The following is a 20,324-nucleotide window of genomic DNA, read 5'->3' as shown; positions in this document are numbered from 1 at the left end:
GGTTAGAGCATTGGGCCAGTAACCGAAAGGTTGCTAGATTGATTCCCTGAGCTGACAAGGTACAAATCTGTCATTCTGCCCCTGAACAAGGCAGTTAACCCACTGTTCCTAAGCCGTCATTGTAAGTAAGAATTTGTTCTTAACTGACTTGCCTAGTTAAATAAAGGTTCAATGAAAAAAAGTATTCAGACCCTTTACTCAGTACTTTGTTGAAGCACCTTTGGCAGTGATTATAGCCTAGAGTCTTCTTGGGCATGACGCTACAAGCTTGGCACACCTGTATTTGGAGAGGCCAAATACAAGTGTGGTAGGCGTGATCACTGGCCATGAAGATCATCAAGGACAACAACCACCCGAGCCACTGCCTGTTCACCCCGCTATCATCCAGAAGGCGAGATCAGCACGGGTGCATCAAAGCTGGGACCGAGAGACTGAAAAACAGCTTCTATCTCAAGGCCATCAGACTGTTAAACAGCCATCACTAACATTGAGTGGCTGCTGCCAACAACTGAAATCTCTAGTCACTTTAATAATTAAAAATTGGATGTAATAAATGTATCACTAGTCACTTTAAACAATGCCACTTTATATAATGTTTACATACCCTACATTACTCATCTCATATGTATATACTGTACTGTACTCTATACCATCTACTGCATCCTGCCTATGCCGTTCAGCCATCGCTCATCCATATATTTATATGTACATATTCTTATTCATTCCTTTACACTTGTGTATAGGGTAGTTGTTGTGAAATTGTTAGATTACTTGTTAGATTTTACTGCATGGTCGGAACTAGAAGCACAAGCATTTCGCTACACTCGCATTAACATCTGCTAACCATGTGTATATAACCAATAAAATTTGATTTCATTTCTACTACTCCAATCACAGAACAGGGCAAACTGGCTCTAACCAGAATAGAAAGAGGAGTGGGAGGCCCCGGTGCACAACTGAGCAAGAGGATAAGTACATTAGAATGTCTAGTGAAAAGAAGGAATCCTGTACACTAGGGGATTTGTTTTATGGGTATTACAACGCGTCCACTGTGGGACTCTATGGCGACCGGTGTATGGGCAAGTGAGTGTGTCGAAAGGCAAGTAGTAGATGTGTGGAAAGGATTGGGTGTGTCGAAAGCGCTCTGCTAGGTTAGAAGGTTTTGATTGAATTGTGTTTTTAGTTTCTTACCACGCAACTACACTTTTGAAGCCAGAGGAAGAGTCTGAGTCATATTTCATTGTTAGTTTTACTCAAATACTTCATTTACAGTTTAAAACTGATGACTGTTTATTTTAGACTGTACATGTATCAAGCAAATCAAATTTTATTGGTCACATACACATGGTTAGCAGATGTTAATGCAAGTGTAGCGAAATGCTTGTGCTTCTAGTTCCGACAGTGCAGTAATATCTAACAAGTAATCTAACATTTCCCCAACAACTACCTAATACACACAAATCTAAAGGGTTGAATGAGAATATGTACATATAAGTATATGGATGAGCGATGGCCGAGCGGCATAGGCAAGGTGCAATAGATGGTATAAAAATACAGTATATACATGTGATATGAGTAGTGTAAAACATGAAAACATTATTAAAGTGCCATTATTTATAGTGCATTGTATAAAGTGACATCCGGTGACACAACTGGTGGTGGGAAGCACCTCAGTTCTGCACCATACAATATATACCTCAGTGATCGGCAGGCACCTTGATACAACTCCTGTGCACTGTTCGCCTGCTTTACGTACACCAGATAATGGGATTTAACCAAAGAATAATCCACACCTCTTTATTTTTATTTTTATGGAAATCCGAATTGTAAAAAAAAAAGAAAATACAAATCTACACAAATTAGGGGTGAGGATGTTTTTTTTCCTAGTTATTGACAAAAGAAAACCGAATATCCAGTATAAAACTAATTTTATCTCGGTGCCGAACCAGCCGCCTACTCTGTAAAACGTCAGGTAAACAGTACTTTCCTGTGGATATTTTGTCTCAAATTTCAAGCAGCTGAAGAACAAACCGCACAGACAACCAGTAGACTTTATTTTACTACGCAAGTCAGTTAAGAACAAATTCTTATTTTCAATGACAACCTAGAAACAGTGGGTTAGCTGCCTTGTTCAGGCGCAGAACAGATGTCCACTTTATCAGTTCAGGGATTTGATCTTCCAACCTTTTGGTTACTAGTCCAACACTCTAACCACTAGACTACGTTTAAATTAAAAAAAAATCTACTTTCTTGCTTGTAAGGAACATTTAGAAGATTTTGCAGACATTAGTTTCAGGCTGTATATACCAATTAATGATGTATTACAGCCTGATTTATCAGATTAACATTAGCCTGCCGCTAACCTCACCTAGCTCGACACAAAGACCTGCTACAAACCTTCTCAACAAATGCACGACCACACTATTGAACCACACCGGTTCACCACCATCCGGACCACAACCACAAATGCTAACATGTGTTAACATTTACGCCAGACATGTTCCTATGTTACGAAACCCATAACTAGCCTACTGATTTTGCTGTACTCATTATGTCTAGGGGTCTTAGGCCTAACTAACTGGTCTGGAACCTGACTCGTTATGTCCAGGGGTCTTAGGCCTAGCTAACTGGTCTGGAACATGACTCGTTATGTCTAGGTGTCTTACGTTATGACATCTTAGGCCTAGTTAACTGGTCTGGAACTTGAATGAATGTCTGCATTTATATGAGAAATCAGCATATGCGCCTAGGTGTTGAATGAACATGTGCCCAGGGAGACGACAACCTTAGCTATGTCCGGAGCCAGCTCTGTCTTGACTCCTTTGGGTCGGTGAGCCCAAACTGATCATTACGTTCAGATGGTGACGGAAACAAATATATACAAAAATGAAAACAACATGCCAGGGATACTGACTAATTAGCAGCACCTGATGTTCTTATCAACCAGGCTCAGCACCTGGACAAGATTGTCATTCCTAGGGGAATGGAGTGTGGAAGTATGGCTTGGATAGTGTCTGTCTATGTCATAACACTAACCTTCCCCCTATATCATAACACTTGTCTACCAGAAGTTGAGTATGCTAACTGTTTGTCATTTTTTTAATGCCGTAGTTGCACATTTTCTGTGAAAATCACTCCAATAAATGTGCGTTTAGCTACAGTGCCGATCTTGGTGGGACAAACTAAAGAAATTACATTTTTTGATGCATGCCAGCAAAGCCACTACACAGCACAATACTAAACAATACATTAATTGCTCTATAATGGTGACAAACGGTGCCCACAAACCGTTAGAGCCTACATAAAACTGTCCCAACATAAGAGTTTTCTATTCAGCACCATGGAGTGAATCCTTACCACTGCTACACCTGACTATCAGCTGAGCCTTGTCTGTCAGCGAAACAGTTCATTCAGCCTCATTTACTGCCTTTTTAAAAAACATAGTTAATATGGCTGACTTGCTTAAACAAATGTGGTTTATTCTGACAATTGAGATGTAAAAGACATGGCTTAAGGGAACGATGAGCGGAGAAGAGGCAATCCGTAATTTCGATTAAGATATTAACGAGCAAGCTAAGATGGACGTAGTTAATAACTATTTGTTCAGCACTTTTGAAATGTACAGCGACAGAATTCAGAACATGGGCCATTCTTACAGTATTCTCCCTGTACACCAAGTCAGAACAGTAGGATAAATAAAGGGGGCATATAATTAGACAATGAGAGCTCTTACAATATTCAATGATTACATTTATCTTAAAACAGGTTATAGGCTACTGTACATGTGTGCCATCAAGTCAGAACAATAGGCTAAGTTATGAGAGGGAAATGGACTCAATTATTAGGGTGAGGCATATGACCTACTAACAGCTTACTCTACAACATACACTTATTGTTACTTTCTTAGCTACAGTATACATATCTCCCCCGCACCAGCATACAATACATTTTCGGAATCACCGTTGTGCTAGCTCGGTGCTCACTTGAACAGGAAGGTTGCGGCTGTCCTTCTTTTGGGCAAATTCTGTTATTAAACATTGTAATCGAAGTCTGGCATTCTCTGGATTTATGGTGCTTTCAAGACAACTGGGAACTCAGAAAAAAAACGAGGTTGAATCATGATGTCAGCTATCTTTAGGTTGGAGCTCTAGAAATAGGCCCGAGTTCCCGACTTGGAATTCTGAGTTGGATGACTGTTCAAAACGGATTTTCTTCTGAGTTCCCAGTTGCCTTGAACTCACTGAAGTTTGAGATTTCCCAGTTGCAAGTTCCTTTGAACATGGCAGAAGTCATGCTGGATTGACAGCATGGCCAATGTATTCAACCTTTTCTGGCCCATGGTGTTGCATATGAATGATTATCCTTTTGAGCTTGGAGAGAGACCCTTAAACCTAGACTTGGACCACACACCCTCTCCACCGAATAGCAGGGGAAGCAAAATAGTGATTGCACTGCAACACTTGCAGTTAGCCACTGATTCCTTCCAAACCATTCATTGTTGTATTTGCGATTTCCAACTTGTTGTGTAATGTTTATGTCTAATGGCCGATGAGCAACGATACATTTTATATATAATTTCTCTTCATATGACAAGGATTTAAGTGATGGCGCCAGAGGGGATGGCTGCCGTCTTATCAGCTCTTAACCAACCATGCTATTTTGTTTATTTTTTCACGTTTTTTGTAACTTGTTTTGTACATAATGTTGCTGCTACCGTCTCTTATTACCGAAAAGAGCTTCTGGACATCAGAACTGCAATTACTCACCTCAGATTAGACAAATAGTTTTTCTTCAATGAGTCGGATGGGAGAGATATACTACGAACACCCGACCAGGCCCAGATCCCCATCGTTCGCTGGAGTAGGAAACAGAGATTTTGCAGAAAAAGATCAGGATGCCTTGTGAGGATCTGGTGACGAGTGGCTAATCTGCCTTTGCTTTCCGTCCTGCTAGCTAACGTTCAATCGCTGGAAAATAAATGGGACGAACTGAACGCATGTATATGCTTCCAACGGGACATAAAAAACTGTAATATCTTATGTTTCACCGAGTCGTGGCTGAATGACGACATTAAGAACATACAGCAGCCTCTGGTAAGACGGGGGACAATGCATATATGTAAATAACGGCTGGTGTACAATATCTAAGGAAGTCTCAAGGTTTTGCTCGCCTGAAGTAGAGTATCTCATGATAAGCTGTAGACCACACTATCTACCTAGAGAGTTTTCATCTGTATTTTTTGGAGCTGCCTACATTCTACCACAGACCGATGCACTCAGTGTGTTGTATTCCCGCCATAAACAAACAGGAAAACGCTCATCTAGAGGCGGTGTTCCTAGTGGCCGGGGACATTAATGCAGGGAAACTTAAATCAGTTTTATCTAATTTCAATCAGCATGTTAAATGTGCAACTAGAAGTAAAATAATTGTAGACCGCCTTTACTTCATACAGAGACGCGTACAAAGTTCTCCCTGACCCTTCATTTGGCAAATCTGACCATAACTCTATCCTCCAACTTTCCTAATGTCCCGGAAAGTTGGCTGTTACTTACGGCATTCTAGTCACATTAGCAACAACCGTCCCGGTATAGGGACACCGATCCTGAAGAGGTTTTAAACGGTGGTACAATTTTAATTCTGCATAATGGCACAGCATTTCAAAAACTTTACTGGGCGAAAGTTGATATGCTTCAGTTTGTTGCCATATGACGGGATTCACACTTGTTTCTAGCGATTATAATGTCAAATATTTCTAAAACAAGTGTAATTTAATTTGCATTCGGAGTATTCAGACCGCTTGATTTTTTACACATTTTGTTACACTACAGCCACACTCTAAAATGGATGCAATAGTTTTTTTCCCCCTCATCAATCTACACACAATACCCCATAATGACAAAGAAAACCAGGTTTTTAAACATTTGGGTATGACTCTACATGCTTGGCACACCTGTATTTTGGGAATTTCTTGGGAATTTCTAAAGCTTTGTCAGGTTGGACGGGGAGCATTGCTGCACAGCTATTTTCAGGTCTCTCCAGAGATGTTCGATCGGGTTCAAGTCCGGGCTCTGGCTGGGCCATTTAAGGACATTCAGAAACTTGTCCCGAAGCCACTGCTGCGTTGTCTTAACTGTGTGCTTAGGGTCATTGTCTTGTTGGAAGATGAACATTCACCCCAGTTTGAGGTCCTGAGCGCTCTGGAGCAGGATCTCGCTGTACTTTGCTCTGTTCATCTTTCCCTCGATCCTGACTAGTCTCTTGGTCCCTGCCTCTGAAAAACATCCCCCCAGCATGATGCTGCCACCGCCATGCTTCACCGTAGGCATGGTGCCAAGTTTCCTCCAGACGTGACGCTTGGCATTCAGGCCAAAGAGTTCAATCTTGGTTTCATCAGACCAGAGAATCTTGTTTATCATAGTCTGAGAGTCCTTTAGGTGCCTTTTGGCAAATTCCAAGCAGGCTGGCCAGTTCTAGGAGTCTTGGTGGTTACAAACTTCTTCAATTTAAGAATGATGGAGGCCACTGTCTTGGGGATCTTCAATGCTGCAGACATTTTTTTCACCCTTCCCCAGATCTGTGCCTCGACACAATTCTGTCTCGGAGCTCTACGGACAATTCCTTTGACCTCATGGCTTGGTTTTTGTTCTGACATGCACTGTCAAATGTGAGACCTTATTTAGACAGGTGTGTGCCTTTCCAAATAATGTCCAATCAATTGAATTTACCACAGGTGGACTCCAATCAAGTTGTAGAAACATCTCAAGGATGATTAATGGAAAGAGGATGCACCTGAGCTCAATTTTGAGTCTCATAGCAAAGGGTCTGAATATTTATGTCAATATGGTAAAACCTGTTTTTGCTTTGTCATTATGGGATATTATGTGTAGATTGATGAGAAAAACAATTAATTTAATCAATTTTAGAATAAGGCTGTAACGTAACAAAATGTGGAATTAGTCAATGGGTCTAAATAGGTGGTGTTTGATTATTGCTAGACAGCCATTTTCAAGTCTTGCCTTAGATTTTCAAGCTGATTTAACTCGGCCACTGAGGAACATTCAATGCCTTTTTGGTAAGCAACTCCAGTGTATATTTGGCCTTGTGTTTTAGGTTATTGTGCTGCTAAAAGGTGAATTTGTCTCCTCGTGTCTGTTGGAAAGCAGACTGAACCATGTTTTCCTCTAGGATTTTGCCTGTGCTTAGCTCTATTCGTTTCTTTTGATCATAACAAATCCCCCAGTGCTTGCCGATGACAAGCATACCCATAACATAATGCAGCCAACACCATGCTTGGAAATATGAAGAGTGGTACTCGGTGATGTGTTGGATTTACCCCAAACATAACGCTTTGTATTCAGGACAAAGTTAATTTCTTTGCCACATTCTTTGCAGTTTTACTTTAGTGTCTTATTTCAAACAGGATGCATTTCATGAATATTTCTATTCTGTACAGGATTCCTTCTTTTCACTCTGTCAATAAGGTTAGTATTGTGGAGTAACTACAATGTTGTTGATCCATCCTCAGTGCTATCCTATCACAGCCATTAAACTTTGTAACTGTTTTAAAGTAACCGTTGGCATCATGGTGAAACCCCTGGGTGGTTTCCTTCCTCTAAGGCAACTGGGTTAGGAAGGACACCTCTATCTTTTTAGTGACTGTGTGTATTGATACACCATCCAAAGTGATGTCACTGAGTACTGTCCCTATATAAAGGACCTTCCACCCCCACCTGGGAGATGGATGCCTGATGAAGACCTAAGGGTCGAAACATTGTTGTAAATAAATATCACCTGGGCGCATAAGCGAGTGCAGCGTTTTCCTTTCTGTTTTCCATGAGTTTGCCTACAACTTCTGCGGAAAGTACCTGGATGTGTGTATGTTCTTCAGCTTTTGTAATTAAGAACTAATGTGCTTAGCTCCATTACGTTTATTTTTTATCCTGGAAAACTCCTCAGTCCTTAATTACTACAAGCATACCCATAACATGATGCAGCCACCATCTATGCTTGACAATATGGAGAGTGGTACTCATCACCGTGTTGTATTGGATTTGCCTCAAACATAACACTTTGTATTCAGGGCAAAAAGTGAAATGCTTTGCCACATTTTTTGCAGTATTACTTTAGTGCCTTGTTACAAACCAGATGCATGTTTTGGACTATTTAAAAAAATTCTGTACAGGATCCTTATTTTTACTCTGTCAATTAGGTTAGTATTGTGGAGTAACTACAATATTGTTGACCCATCCTCAGTTTTCTCCTATCACAGCCATTAAACTGTTTTAAAGTCACCATTGGCCTCATGTTGAAATCCCTGAGCAGTTTCCTTTCTTTCCGGCAACTGAGTTAAGAAGGACGCCTGTATCTTTGTAGTGACTGGGTGTGTTGATACACCATCCACAGTGTAATTATTAACTTGCTCCTTGCACCATGCTCAAAGGGATATTCAATGTCTGCTTTTTACATTTTTACCCATCTACCAATAGGTGTCATTCCTTGCAAGGCATTGGAAAAACCTCCCTGGTCTTTGTGGTTGAATCTGTGTTTGAAATTCACTGCTCGACTGAGGGACCTTACAGATAATTGTATATGTGGGGTACAGAGATGTGGTAGTCATTTAAAAATCATGTTAAACACTATTATTGCACACAGTGAGTCCATGCAACTTAGGTGATTTCTTAAGCACATTTTTACTCCTGAAATTATTTAGGCTTGCCATAACAAAGGGGTTGAATATTTCTTGACAAAAGACATTGCAGCTTTTAGTTTTTTTATTAATTTGCAAAATATGAAAAAACAAGTCCTCTTTGATATTATGAGGTACTGTGTGTAGGCCAGTGACACAATCTTAATTTAATCAATTTTAAATTCAGGCTGGAACAGCAAAATGTGTAAAAAGTGAAGGGGTGTGAATATTTTCTGAAGGCACTGTAAACCAACCAATCCTGATCACTCAATCTATATCAACCCACAGCTATCCCCGTTTGACACCTTCACCTCTGCACTCTCTAACAGTATCCGACTGTCTCCCTCTCTCTCCCATACTATCCCCTCATCTGCCCTATCCTCCTCCCTCTCCCCCTCCCACACCATTGCCCCTTCATGTCCCATCCCCACCACCACCCTCTCCCACATCACCCTATCCCCTCTCCTCTGGGTCTCCCCCTCCCCCTCCCACACCACTGCTCCTTCATGCTCCCTCCCCACCACAACCTTCTCCCATGTCACCTTTTCCCCTCCCCTATGGGTCTCTCCCTCTGGCTCCCCAACCCACTCCACGGCCTAATGGGTCGTGACGGTACTGGTTTGACAGGGCACCAATGGACCTAAGGGTGAGGAAAATGGTGGTGAGGGGGCCGGAGGTGGTGGTTGTGGCTGGGTGGGCCGTCAGCTGGATGATGGGGGAGGCCCCCGAGAGGAGGTGGGCACTTAGCTGCAGCAGCGTGGTAGTCTCGTACTGGGGGACAAGCTGTAGTAGCTGGGTCTGGTAGGTGTCCATCTGGTGGTTCTGAGGGGTGAGGGGGAGCACCACCTTCTGCAGGGGGATGAGGCCCTGGTTTTCCTGGCTGACAGGGGGCCATGGCAGGGGGGCACAGCCCCAGGTAAAGTCTTTAAGATTGGGGCAGGGCTGGTGATGAGGGCCCCTGCTTTGGCCGCCAGGGCCTCAGTAATGAACACCTCCGGGTGGCTCTTGGACTTGTAGTCCATCACGTTGTCCTTCTTCTCAAATTTCTTGCCGCAGATGAAGCAGGAGAACTGGTAGGTGGCGTCGGAGTCGTGCTTCTTCATGTGCCAGTTGAGGGAGGCCTTCTGGAGGCAGGTGACGCTGCAGATCTCACACATACCACAGGGGGAGACAAAGACACCGTTAAGTTTGGACTGGCAAATTCTTAGGTAAATACAATCTAAAAAAATGTATTGGGCTCCATTTTACCTCATTTGAAATGCACTGATCTGTACTTTAAAACACTGTAGTACTGACAATATTGCTGAAACCATGATTGTTAACTTTTTGGCTACAATATCCAGAAAATGCAATGCACGTGAAACACGGACATCGGTAAAGAGTTACAAGATCATTGCCGTTGCATTGTGAGTATTAAGGTATTTTGGGGCTAAACTGATGTTTTGGCTCAGGGGAGTCAGGGACACTCACAGGATTGACTTCTCTGCTGTGTGGATCACGTGATGAACAGCCAGGTTATGGGAGCTCTTGAAGGCATGGCACAGTACTCACAGATATATTCCCTCTCATCTGAGACACACAACAAGCACAAAAGAGAGGGATTTATAGAACAAAATGGATGTCAATAGAGATCTGTCACTAAGAGCCTCAAAAGCATGATATTACTTTTAAAGCATTATTTAAAAGTGAGGAAGCTGGTGGGAGGAGTTATAGCAGGACATGCTCATTGTAATGGAATTAATGGAACAGTATCAATCACATGGTTTACAAGACATTTCAGTGAGCCTGTCCTCCTATATCTCTGCCCACCAGCCACCACTGAGTTGAAAGAAACAGCCATTGCATGGCTGGAAGTTCCCTTAAAATCGAACTGAACTCAAAAGAGAGCTGAAATATGTGCTGCCCCGCCACCTAAACTCCTATTAAAGTACCTGTGTGGCGCTTAGCATGACGCAACAGCTGTTTCTGTACACAAAACAGGCGAGCACACAAATACCTCTTCTGCAACAAGTGCTGCTGAGAGAGAGAGAGAAGAGAGAGAGAGAGAGAGAGAGAGAGAGAGAGAGAGAAAAAAAAAAATTGAAAGAAAGAAAGAAAGAGGGGAAGATAAAAAGAAAGAGAGATAAATATATATAGAGAGAAAGAGAGAGAGAGAGAGAGAGAGAGAGAGAGAGAAAGAAAGAAAGAGAGACTTTTGACTTTTTGTATTTCTTTAACGAAACATTCTCATTTCATTAAAACCTCACCCTCCCCCCTTAAAAATAAAACACCAACATATATCCTGTACTGCATACATGTAGCATGCTCACCTTTCCCTCTGCCACACGATACAAAACACCACATATCACAATAACCAAAACCTCACCACTTCTACAACCATATATCCAAAATATCTTCCCCAGCACACCATATCTCCTGAAACATCTCCACACTTTTTTATAATTTTACAGAACTCAAATTCCACCCTAAGGCGCGCAGAGACCATCCCATAAAATAATAGTAAAGGGTCTGTTATCCCCCAACCTTTGACCTTGTTCCTCCTTGATAGCCAAGTAGCTAACTTTGCCTAAGAAAACTCAAAATTCAACAAAACACATTTGGCCTTCTCCTTATTTGAATACCTGTACCCCATAATAAACATCCCAACAGTAAAACCCACCCCCAACCTCTCACACAGACATTCCAACAGAGACATGAATGGCATTAACCTGACGCACACAGAAAACACATGAATCACGGTTTCTGTCATAACACAAAAAGGACACCCCTGCCTGATTCTCGGTTCAACCCATGCCAGCCAGCTGTTAGTGGCCAGGGCTCCATGTAGAACCCTCCACTGGAGGTCCCCTGACCTCTTTGGTACTGGGGGTTTGTAGAGCCCCCTCCATCTAAAACCCACCATACTCTCCACCCCACATACCCCCTGCCACTGATGTGCCTTCACTCCTGTTAGGCTCCTAATGTTCCTTACCTTAATGCAGAGGTTGTAGAGGGCTTTACCTCCCACCCCTTCAAACTCCCCAGGCTCGGAGTGTTAAAATCTAACGAGTCCTCCAGACCCCTTTGCCAGTCTCTGTGATGGAAACATTGGTGGCTCCTCCCCCTTTGGCTGCTCAAACACCCCCCTTACCAGCTCAGACAGTGCCTCTTGGACCTCCTCCAGGAATCTCTCCAGCAGCCTAAGAGACATTATTCCTGTTTGTTGTGCCAGGACTTCTAGGGTTTTCCACCCCTCCTCTCCCAGCAGTCGCAGGTCACCCGCCTTTGTAAATCCGTTGCTATCAGTTGCCTCTGCAGGGTGGCCGACTGAACCAATCTCAAAGAGATGGCTGGGTTGTGGAAGATAGGCTTCTCCCACACCCACAGGCCAGGCTCCACACCCCCTTTTCGTGTGTGCCTTAGCAGCTGCCAAGCCCTCAGCACTGCAGAGTAAAAATCTGAGAGACCTGCTGTACTCAGCCTCTTCAGCTTCATGAGGAACAGCTGCTGGTCCAACCCTAATCCGCCAGCTCTCCTCAGCAGCGCGCATGCTGGTTCCCTCCAGCCAACATCAGCATGGTACAGCAGTCTCTGCACCGCCTTTAGTCAGAAAGCAGCCACCCTGCTCTCCAGTTCCACCAGGCCCTGTCCTCCTTCGTGGACGGTCATGTACAACACTGCCACCCTCAGCCAGTGATGGCCCGACCAGAAAAGGTCCACCAGCTTGCGTTGCAGGTCTGCGAGCAGACTGGCGGGGGAGTTGAGGAAAGCCAGTTTATGCCACAGGGAAGATGTCACCAGGTTGTTGATTATCAGCACTCTCCCTCTATATGACACTTGGGACAAGGAGCCACCTGGCCAGTCTTGACACCACTGCCTGAGACAGCCTGTCCCAGTTCTTCCTGACCCACCTGACATTAAACAGATACCCATGGTCCACTCTATCAAAAGCCTTCTCTTGATCCAAAGAGATGAGTCCAAAGTTCACATTAGAACCTCTCGACAAGTCCAACATGTCCCTGATTAAGAACAAGTTGTCCGTGATTGAGCGTCCTGGTACACAAAATGTTTGGTCCTTATGTACTACCGAGATGGGACTTCAGTCTGTTAGAGAGGACCTTGGCAATTATCTTGTAGTCCGCACAGAGCAATGCCACAGGCCTCCAGTTCTTAAGTACAGACAAGTCCCTTTTTTTGGGCAGGAGAGTCAGAGCCGCCCGACGGCAGCTCATCGGCAACACTCCTACCCCGACGCATTCACGCAACACGCAAAAGAAGTCCAGTCCAATTATTCCCCAAAATATTTTATAAAACTCCACTGGGAGTCCATCAACCACCGGTGCATGACCGGGGGACATCTGGGTTACGGCCTCTGCCAGTTCATGGGAAAACAGGGGAATGTCCATTTCATCCCTCTGTGCCAGAGAGAGCTTAGGGAGTTCTAATAATAAGACCTGAGCACACATAGGATCACACACTTCTGCCTTATTCAACTCAGTATAAAACTCCACAGTTCGCTCCTGCATCTCCCCACTACAGAGGTCACCTGCCCATCAGACAGCCGTTGACAATGCATACAGTGAGGGAAAAAAGTATTTGATCCCCTGCTGATTTTGTACGTTTGCCCACTGACAAAGAAATGAGCAGTCTATAATTTTAATGGTAGGTTTATTTGAACAGTGAGAGACAGCAATACAACAAAAAATCCAGAAAAACGCATGTCAAAAATGTTATAAATTGAAAAATACCATCCCTGGCATGACTAGGCCCAGCCTCTGCTGTCTGCGTCTCATTGCCCCCTGCACGTTGACTTCGATTTCCCCCACTGGCACTTCTACCCTCACCTTGTCTACGGCCTTTATGTGGGCACGCAAAGCTCTTATGCCCCAAATCCCCACACTCAAAACACCGCAGACTATCTGTGCTGGCAAACCCTGCGCAGAGCCCCTCCCCATGCCTCACTTTAAAATGTACATTTAGATGTTGCTCATTGTTAATCAGAAACATGAACACTTGCCTCCGGAATGAAACAACGTGCTTAACGGCATCTGCCTGAAAACCTCTGACTGTACATGAAAACCACTAACAAACTTATCAAAACGACTCAGCTCTTTCCTGATTTGATCATCCGTAATAAACGTCTCGTGCTGGGGGCCAAGCTGTAGTGACTGGGGCTGGTAGGTGTCCATCTGATGCATTGTGAGTATTAAGGTATTTTGGGGCTAAACTGATGTTTTGGCTCAGGGGAGTCAGGGACGCTCACAGGATCGACTTCTCTGCTGTGTGGATCACGTGATGAACAGCCAGGTTATGGGAGCTCTTGAAGGCATGGGCACAGTACTCACAGATATATTCCCTCTCATCTCTGAGACAGACAACAAGCACAAAAGAGAAGTATTTATAGAACAAAATGGATGTCAATAGAGATCTGTCACAAAGAGCCTCAGAAGCATGATATTACTTTTAAAGCATTATTTAAAAGAGAGGAAGCTGGTGGGAGGAGTTATAGCAGGACATGCTCATTGTAATGGAATTAATGGAACAGTATCAATCACATGGTTTATAGAGTAAACTGCCTAATACTCGGGCCCAGAGTCAAATATTTGCATATTATTAGTGGATTTGGATAGAAAACACTCTGAAGTTTCTAAAACTGTTTGAATGATGTCTGTGAGTATAACATAACTCATATGGCAGGCAAAAACCTGAGAAAAATCGAACCAGGAAGTGGGAAATCTGAGAATTGTAGTTCTTCTTTTGAATCCCTATCAAAACAACGGTGTCTGTGGGGTCACGTTGCACTTCCTAAGGCTTCCATTGGCTGTCAACAGCCTTTAGAAAGTTTTTTCATCCTTCTCCTGTTACTGGGCAGAGAATAGTAGCTCAGTCAATGAGTGGACTGCCTATGGACAAAGGGCTTGGGTATGCGCGATCCCGCGAGCGCGCCGTTCCTTCTTTTTCTCCTGGAATGAATACGCTATTGTCCGGTTGGAATATTATCGATGTTTTATGTTAAAAATACCCTAAGGCTTCCTTGTAAACAACGTTTGACATGTTTCTACGACCGGTAATGGAACATTTTGACTTTCGTGTCCTTATTTACGCTCGCGCGTTATGCCTTTGGATAGTGATCTGAACGCACGAACAAAACGGAGGTATTTGGACATAAATATGGAGTATTTCGAACAAAACGAACATTTCTTGTGGAAGTAGGAGTCCTCAGAGTGCATTCTGACGAAGATCAGCAAAGGTAAGAGAATATTTATAATACTAATTCAGAGTTTTGTTGATGCCAGAACTTGGCGGGTAGCTGTATAGCTTGCTTCGATGGCTGAGCTATGTACTCAGAATATTTAACAATGTGCTTTTTCCGTAAAGTTATTTTTGAAATCTGACAAAGCGGTTGCGTCAAGGAGTAGTGTATCTATAATTCTTTCAATAACTGTTGTAAATTTTATCAATGTTTATAATGAGTATTTTTGTAAATTGATGTGCACATTCACTGGGAGTTTTGGTGGGAATGCATTTTCTGAACAGCACGCGCCAATGTAAAATGCTGTTTTTGGATATAAATATGAACTTTATCGAGCAAAACATACATGTATTGTATAACATGAAGTCCTATGAGTGCCATCTGATGAAGATCAAGGTTAGTGAATATTTTAGCTGTACTTTTGGTTTTTGTGATGTTTGTCCTTGCTTGGAAAATGGCTGTGTGGATTTTCTTGTGAAGTTTATGTCCTAACATAATCAAATTTTATGCTTTCGCCGTAAAGCCTTTTTGAAATCGGACAATGTGGTTAGATTAATGAGAGTCTAATCTTTAAAATGGTGTAAAATAGTTGATTGTTTGAGAAAATGAAATTATGAGATTTTTGCTGTTTTGTATTTCGCGCCATGCTATTTCACTGGCTGTTGAATAGTGTGTCCCGCAGGTGGGACGGTCACGTCTCACCTAGCCCAGAGAGGTTACAAGATTTAGTTGAGGTTTAGTGAATGATTTGAAATATTTAGGACTAACTTACTCCTTGCCACCCACTCTGAAACTAGCTACAGCTCTTTGTTCAGTGTTGCAGTAATTTCAGTTGCTGTAGTAGCTGACGTGTATAGTGTTGAGTCATCCGCATACATAGACACGCTGGTTTTACTCTAAGCCAGTGGCATGGCCTTAGTAAATATTGAAAAAAGTAAGGGGCCTAGACAGCTGCCCTGGGGAATTCCTGATTCTACCTGGATTATGTTGGAGAAGCTTCCATTAAAGAACACCCTCTGTCTTTTGTTGGACAGGTAACTCTTTATCCACAATATAGCAGGGGATGTAAAGCCATAACACATACGTTTATCCATCAGCAGACTATGATCGATAATGTCAAATGCCGCATCATCAATTTCTCTCGGCCAATCATTAATTTGTGTAAGTGCTGTGCTTGTTGAATGTCCTTCCCAATAAGTGTGCTGAAAGTCTGTTGTCAGTTTGTTTACTGTAAAATAGCATTGTATCTTATCAAACGCAATTTTTTCAAAAACTTTACCAAGATTTGGTAACAGGCTGATTGGTCGGCTATTTGAGCCAGTAAAGGGGCTTTACTATTCTTAGGTAGCGGGATGACTTTGCTTCCCTCCAGGCCTGAGGGCACACTTCCTAGTAGGTTTAAATTGAAGATATGGCAAATAAGAGCGGCAATATCGTTCGCTATTATCCTCAGCAATTTTCCATCCAAATTGTCAGACCCCGGTGGCTTGTCATTGTTGATAGACAACATTCATTTTTTAATCTCATCCACACTCACTAATTATGGTTTAAAATGGTTTCACTGTCCAGATCCATCTACACTTGTAAGATATCCAGACACAATGTGTGCCTGATTACCTCACTATACCTCTACCGCTGTCTCAGTCAAACTAGTATGAAACAAGGCATACCTACTTGAATTTGTTTATGATGTCAGCTTTTATTCATTTTTTTGTCATTTACATTTACAACATCGTATTGGCACAATGTACATATGAACTAATCAATAATAAAATTAGACATAGTGGTGGTTATTAAGTTGGTCTTATTGTGTAGAGGTGTTGCATTATATATACATTATGTACACATTCTGAAGTGTTTTCTACATTATGGTGACTGTATACAGCAGGAAAAACATTAGCACTACTGAAACATTACTGAAAAATAAACCATTGTAAAAAATGTAATAATATTAAAAAAGAGAAACATTCTTAACTGATATTTGACATTTTCATGACATTATACAAACGTAGCAAATAAATGGAATTAGAAATGAATTACAAAAATCACATTTGGAAACATCCTATCAAAAGTTAAAACATCCTAACTAGTGTACAAATATTCCTAGCGCGAAAATGTTCCCAGGCGTTCAGATTGAGTTCTGATTGTGATATCATGTTGTAAAATTTCATCCATCTACTATATCTATCTACTACATCCATCTACTAAACTCAGCAAAAAAAGAAACGTCCCTTTTTCAGGACCCTGTCTTTTAAAGATAATTTGTAAAATTCCAAACAACTTCACAGATCTTCATTGTAAAGTGTTTAAACCTGTTTCCCATACTTGTTCATTGAACCATAAACAATTAATGAACATGCACCTGTGGAACGGTCGTTAAGACACTAACAGCTTACAGACGGTAGGCAATTAAGAGTCTTGGTGGTGGAAGGGAGGGGGACAGGTAAGAGCCTTTGTGGTGGAAGGGGGGGGGGGGGGCAGGTAAGAGTCTTTGTGGTGGAAGGGGGGGACAGGTAAGAGTATTGGTGTTGGGGGGGACAGGTAAGAGTCTTGGTGGTGGGGGGGACAGGTAAGAGTGTTGGTGATGGAGGGGGAGGGACAGGTGAGTCTTGGTGATGGAAGGGGTGGGAGACAGGTTAAAGTCTTGGTGGTGGAAGGGGGGGACAGCTAGAGTCTTGGTGGTGGAAGGGGGGGACAGGTAGCAGTCTTGTTGGTGGAGGGTTGGGGGACAGGTGAGAGTCTTGGTGGTGGAAGGGGTGGGATACAGGTAAGAGTCTTGGTGGTGGAAGGTGTCGACAGCTAATTGTCTTGGTGGTGGAAGGGGGGGGGCAGGTAAGAGGCTTGTTGGTGGAGGGGGGGGGGACAGGTAAGAGTCTTGTTGGTGGAGGGTTTGGGCCAGGTAAGAGTCTTGGTGGTAGAAGGGGGGGCAGGTAAGAGACTTGTTGGTGGAGGGGGAGGGACAGGTAAGAGTCTTGGTGGTGGAGGGGGAAGGAGAGGTAAGAGTCTTGGTGGTGGAAGGGGGGACAGGTAAGAGTCTTGGTGTCCTTAGTTGTGTGTATGTAGCCTATATGTGTATTCAAATTTATTAAAATACACCAAGTCCTCTCTTTATGCTGTTCAGATCTGATCAGAGTTACAGACCAACCACTACAGTGCAAAACCTCACCATCAGAGTAAATATCATGTGACCGTATATATGAGACAGAGTTGTTTTGTTAAAGAAGAATTTCAATCAAAATCCCAAAATATTGTCTGGAACATTGCTCCTCCCCTGAGGGACTATTGACTCCTCCCCTGAATGTTTGATTTTGAAATTATTGTCCTTTAGAATGGCAAAACCTTCAGAACAAACAAAGACTTCTAAAGGGTTGTAATCGTCAAAGTGAAAGCCTGCAATGAACCTCAATGGTGTTGTAGGTGGAGTGGTTACTATGCTGTAACATCAACCGAGTCCACAGATTTTGACCAAGACTGTGTTTGACACATGGCAGAAATATCCACTGCAGGACTGATTGCTGTTGCTCTGCCATCCCAGCCATGGATCACCTGCTTAGCAAGTGATGCTCCACCATCCCAGCCATGGTTTGCCTGCTTAACAGTTGATGAATATTATTTTTTCAACTTTCATTTTTGATGTTTATTGTATTTTAGTTAGTATTTTCAATTGTAATATAAAAATTTGATTTGGACTCACAATTCAGGATGTTGCTGTCACCTAAAACATTATTTCTTCTCTCTCTCTCAATTCAATTCAAGGGGCTTTATTGGCATGGGACACATATATTTACACTGCCAAAACAAGTGAAATAGATCATAAACAATAACATTACCCTCACAAAAGTAAAAAAAAAATAAAGACATTACAAATGTCCTATTTTGTCTATATACAGTGTTGTAATGATGTGCAAATAGTTAAAGAACAAAATGGAAAATAAATAAACATACATATTGTGTTTGCTCTTCACTGGTTGCCCTTTTCTTGTGGCAACAGTTAACAAATATTGCTGCTGTGATTGCACACTGTGGTATTTCACCCAAGATATATGGGAGTTTATCAAAATTGGATTTGTTTATGCATTTAAGCAGAGGTATGTTTAGTTTTTGTGTGCTCTGAGGCAACGGTGTCTAGATGGAATTTGTATTTCTGGTCCTGGCAACTGGACCTTTTTTGGGACACCATTATTTTTGTCTTACTGAGATTTACTGTCAGAACTCAGGTCTGACAGAATCTGTGCAGAAGATCTAGGTGCTGCTGTAGGCCCTCCTTGGTTGGGGACAGAAGCACCAGATCATCAACAAACAGTAGACATTTGACTTTTGAGTCCAGTAGGGTGAGCCCGGGTGTTGCAGATTGTTCTAGTGCCCTCACCAATTCGTTGATATATATGTTGAAGAGGGTGGGGCTTAAGCTACATCCCTGTCTCACCCCACGGCCCTGTGGAAAGAAATGTGTGTGTTTTTTGCCAATTTTAACAGCACATTTGTTTTTTGGGTACATGGATTTTATAATGTCATATGTTTTTCCCACAAAACCACTTTCCATTGAATTGTATAGCAGACACTCAGGCTCAATTGAGTCAAAAGCTTTTTTGTAAATCAACAAATCATGAGAAGACTTTGCCATTGTTTTGGATTGTTTGTCAATTAGGGTTTGCAGGGTGAATACGTGATCTGACATACAGAGACTTGGTAAAAAGCCAATTTGACATTAGCTCAGTACTATGTTTTCACTGAGGAAATGTACGAGTCTGCTGTTAATGATAATGCAGAGGATTTTCCCAAGGTTGCTGTTGACGTATATCCCACGGTAGATATTGGGGTAAAATTTGTCTCCACTTTTGTGGATTAGGGTGATCAGTCCTTGGTCAATCTCTCTCTCTCGCTCTCTCTCTCTCTCTCGCTCTCTCTCTCTCTCTCTCTCTCTCTCTCTCTCTCTCTTCTCTTTCTGCCCTTCATATACAATCACAAAATAAGCCTTATCACCACTTTGTTTACTCATAGTTTCGTCTAAAAGCGAGTGGAAATAAGGTGTAGATGTTTTTTTTTTACAGTGGAGATTATGTTTATGAATTGCCTGTCTGGGCTGATGGGAAAGTGGAGATTATATTTAAGAATCGCCTGGCTGATAGGACAGTGGAGATTTTATTTATGAATGGTTGGGCTGATGGGACAGTGGAGATTTTATTTATGAATGGCTGGGCTGATGGGACGGTGGAGACTTTATTTATGAATGGCTGGGCTGATGGGACAGTGGAGATTTTATTTATGAATGGCTGGGCTGATGGGAAAGTGGAGATTTTATTTATGAATGGCTGGGCTGATGGGACAGTGGAGATTTTATTTATGAATGGCTGGGCTGATGGGACAGTGGAGATTTTATTTATGAATGGCTGGACTGATGGGACA

At 42.4% G+C, this 20,324-nt stretch overlaps 1 protein-coding gene across 1 annotated transcript; it reads right to left on the bottom strand.

The window, feature by feature from the left end:
* Nucleotides 1–8,780: 8,780 nt before the first annotated feature.
* Nucleotides 8,781–13,863, bottom strand: LOC106608499 (E3 ubiquitin-protein ligase ZFP91-like). The gene is given in 5 exon segments (XM_082977275.1): nucleotides 8,781–9,844; nucleotides 10,160–10,223; nucleotides 10,226–10,255; nucleotides 10,618–10,702; nucleotides 13,753–13,863. Coding segments are annotated over 5 exon segments (705 nt in total). The 3' UTR covers nucleotides 8,781–9,429.
* Nucleotides 13,864–20,324: the final 6,461 nt, after the last annotated feature.

This window comes from Salmo salar, chromosome 07 (assembly GCF_965601325.2).
Source record: "Salmo salar chromosome 07, fSalSal1, whole genome shotgun sequence".
Classification (NCBI taxonomy): Eukaryota; Metazoa; Chordata; class Actinopteri; order Salmoniformes; family Salmonidae; genus Salmo; species Salmo salar.
The sequence above is the reverse complement of the archived record's forward strand: the minus strand, read 5'-3'. Positions and strand labels throughout refer to the sequence as shown.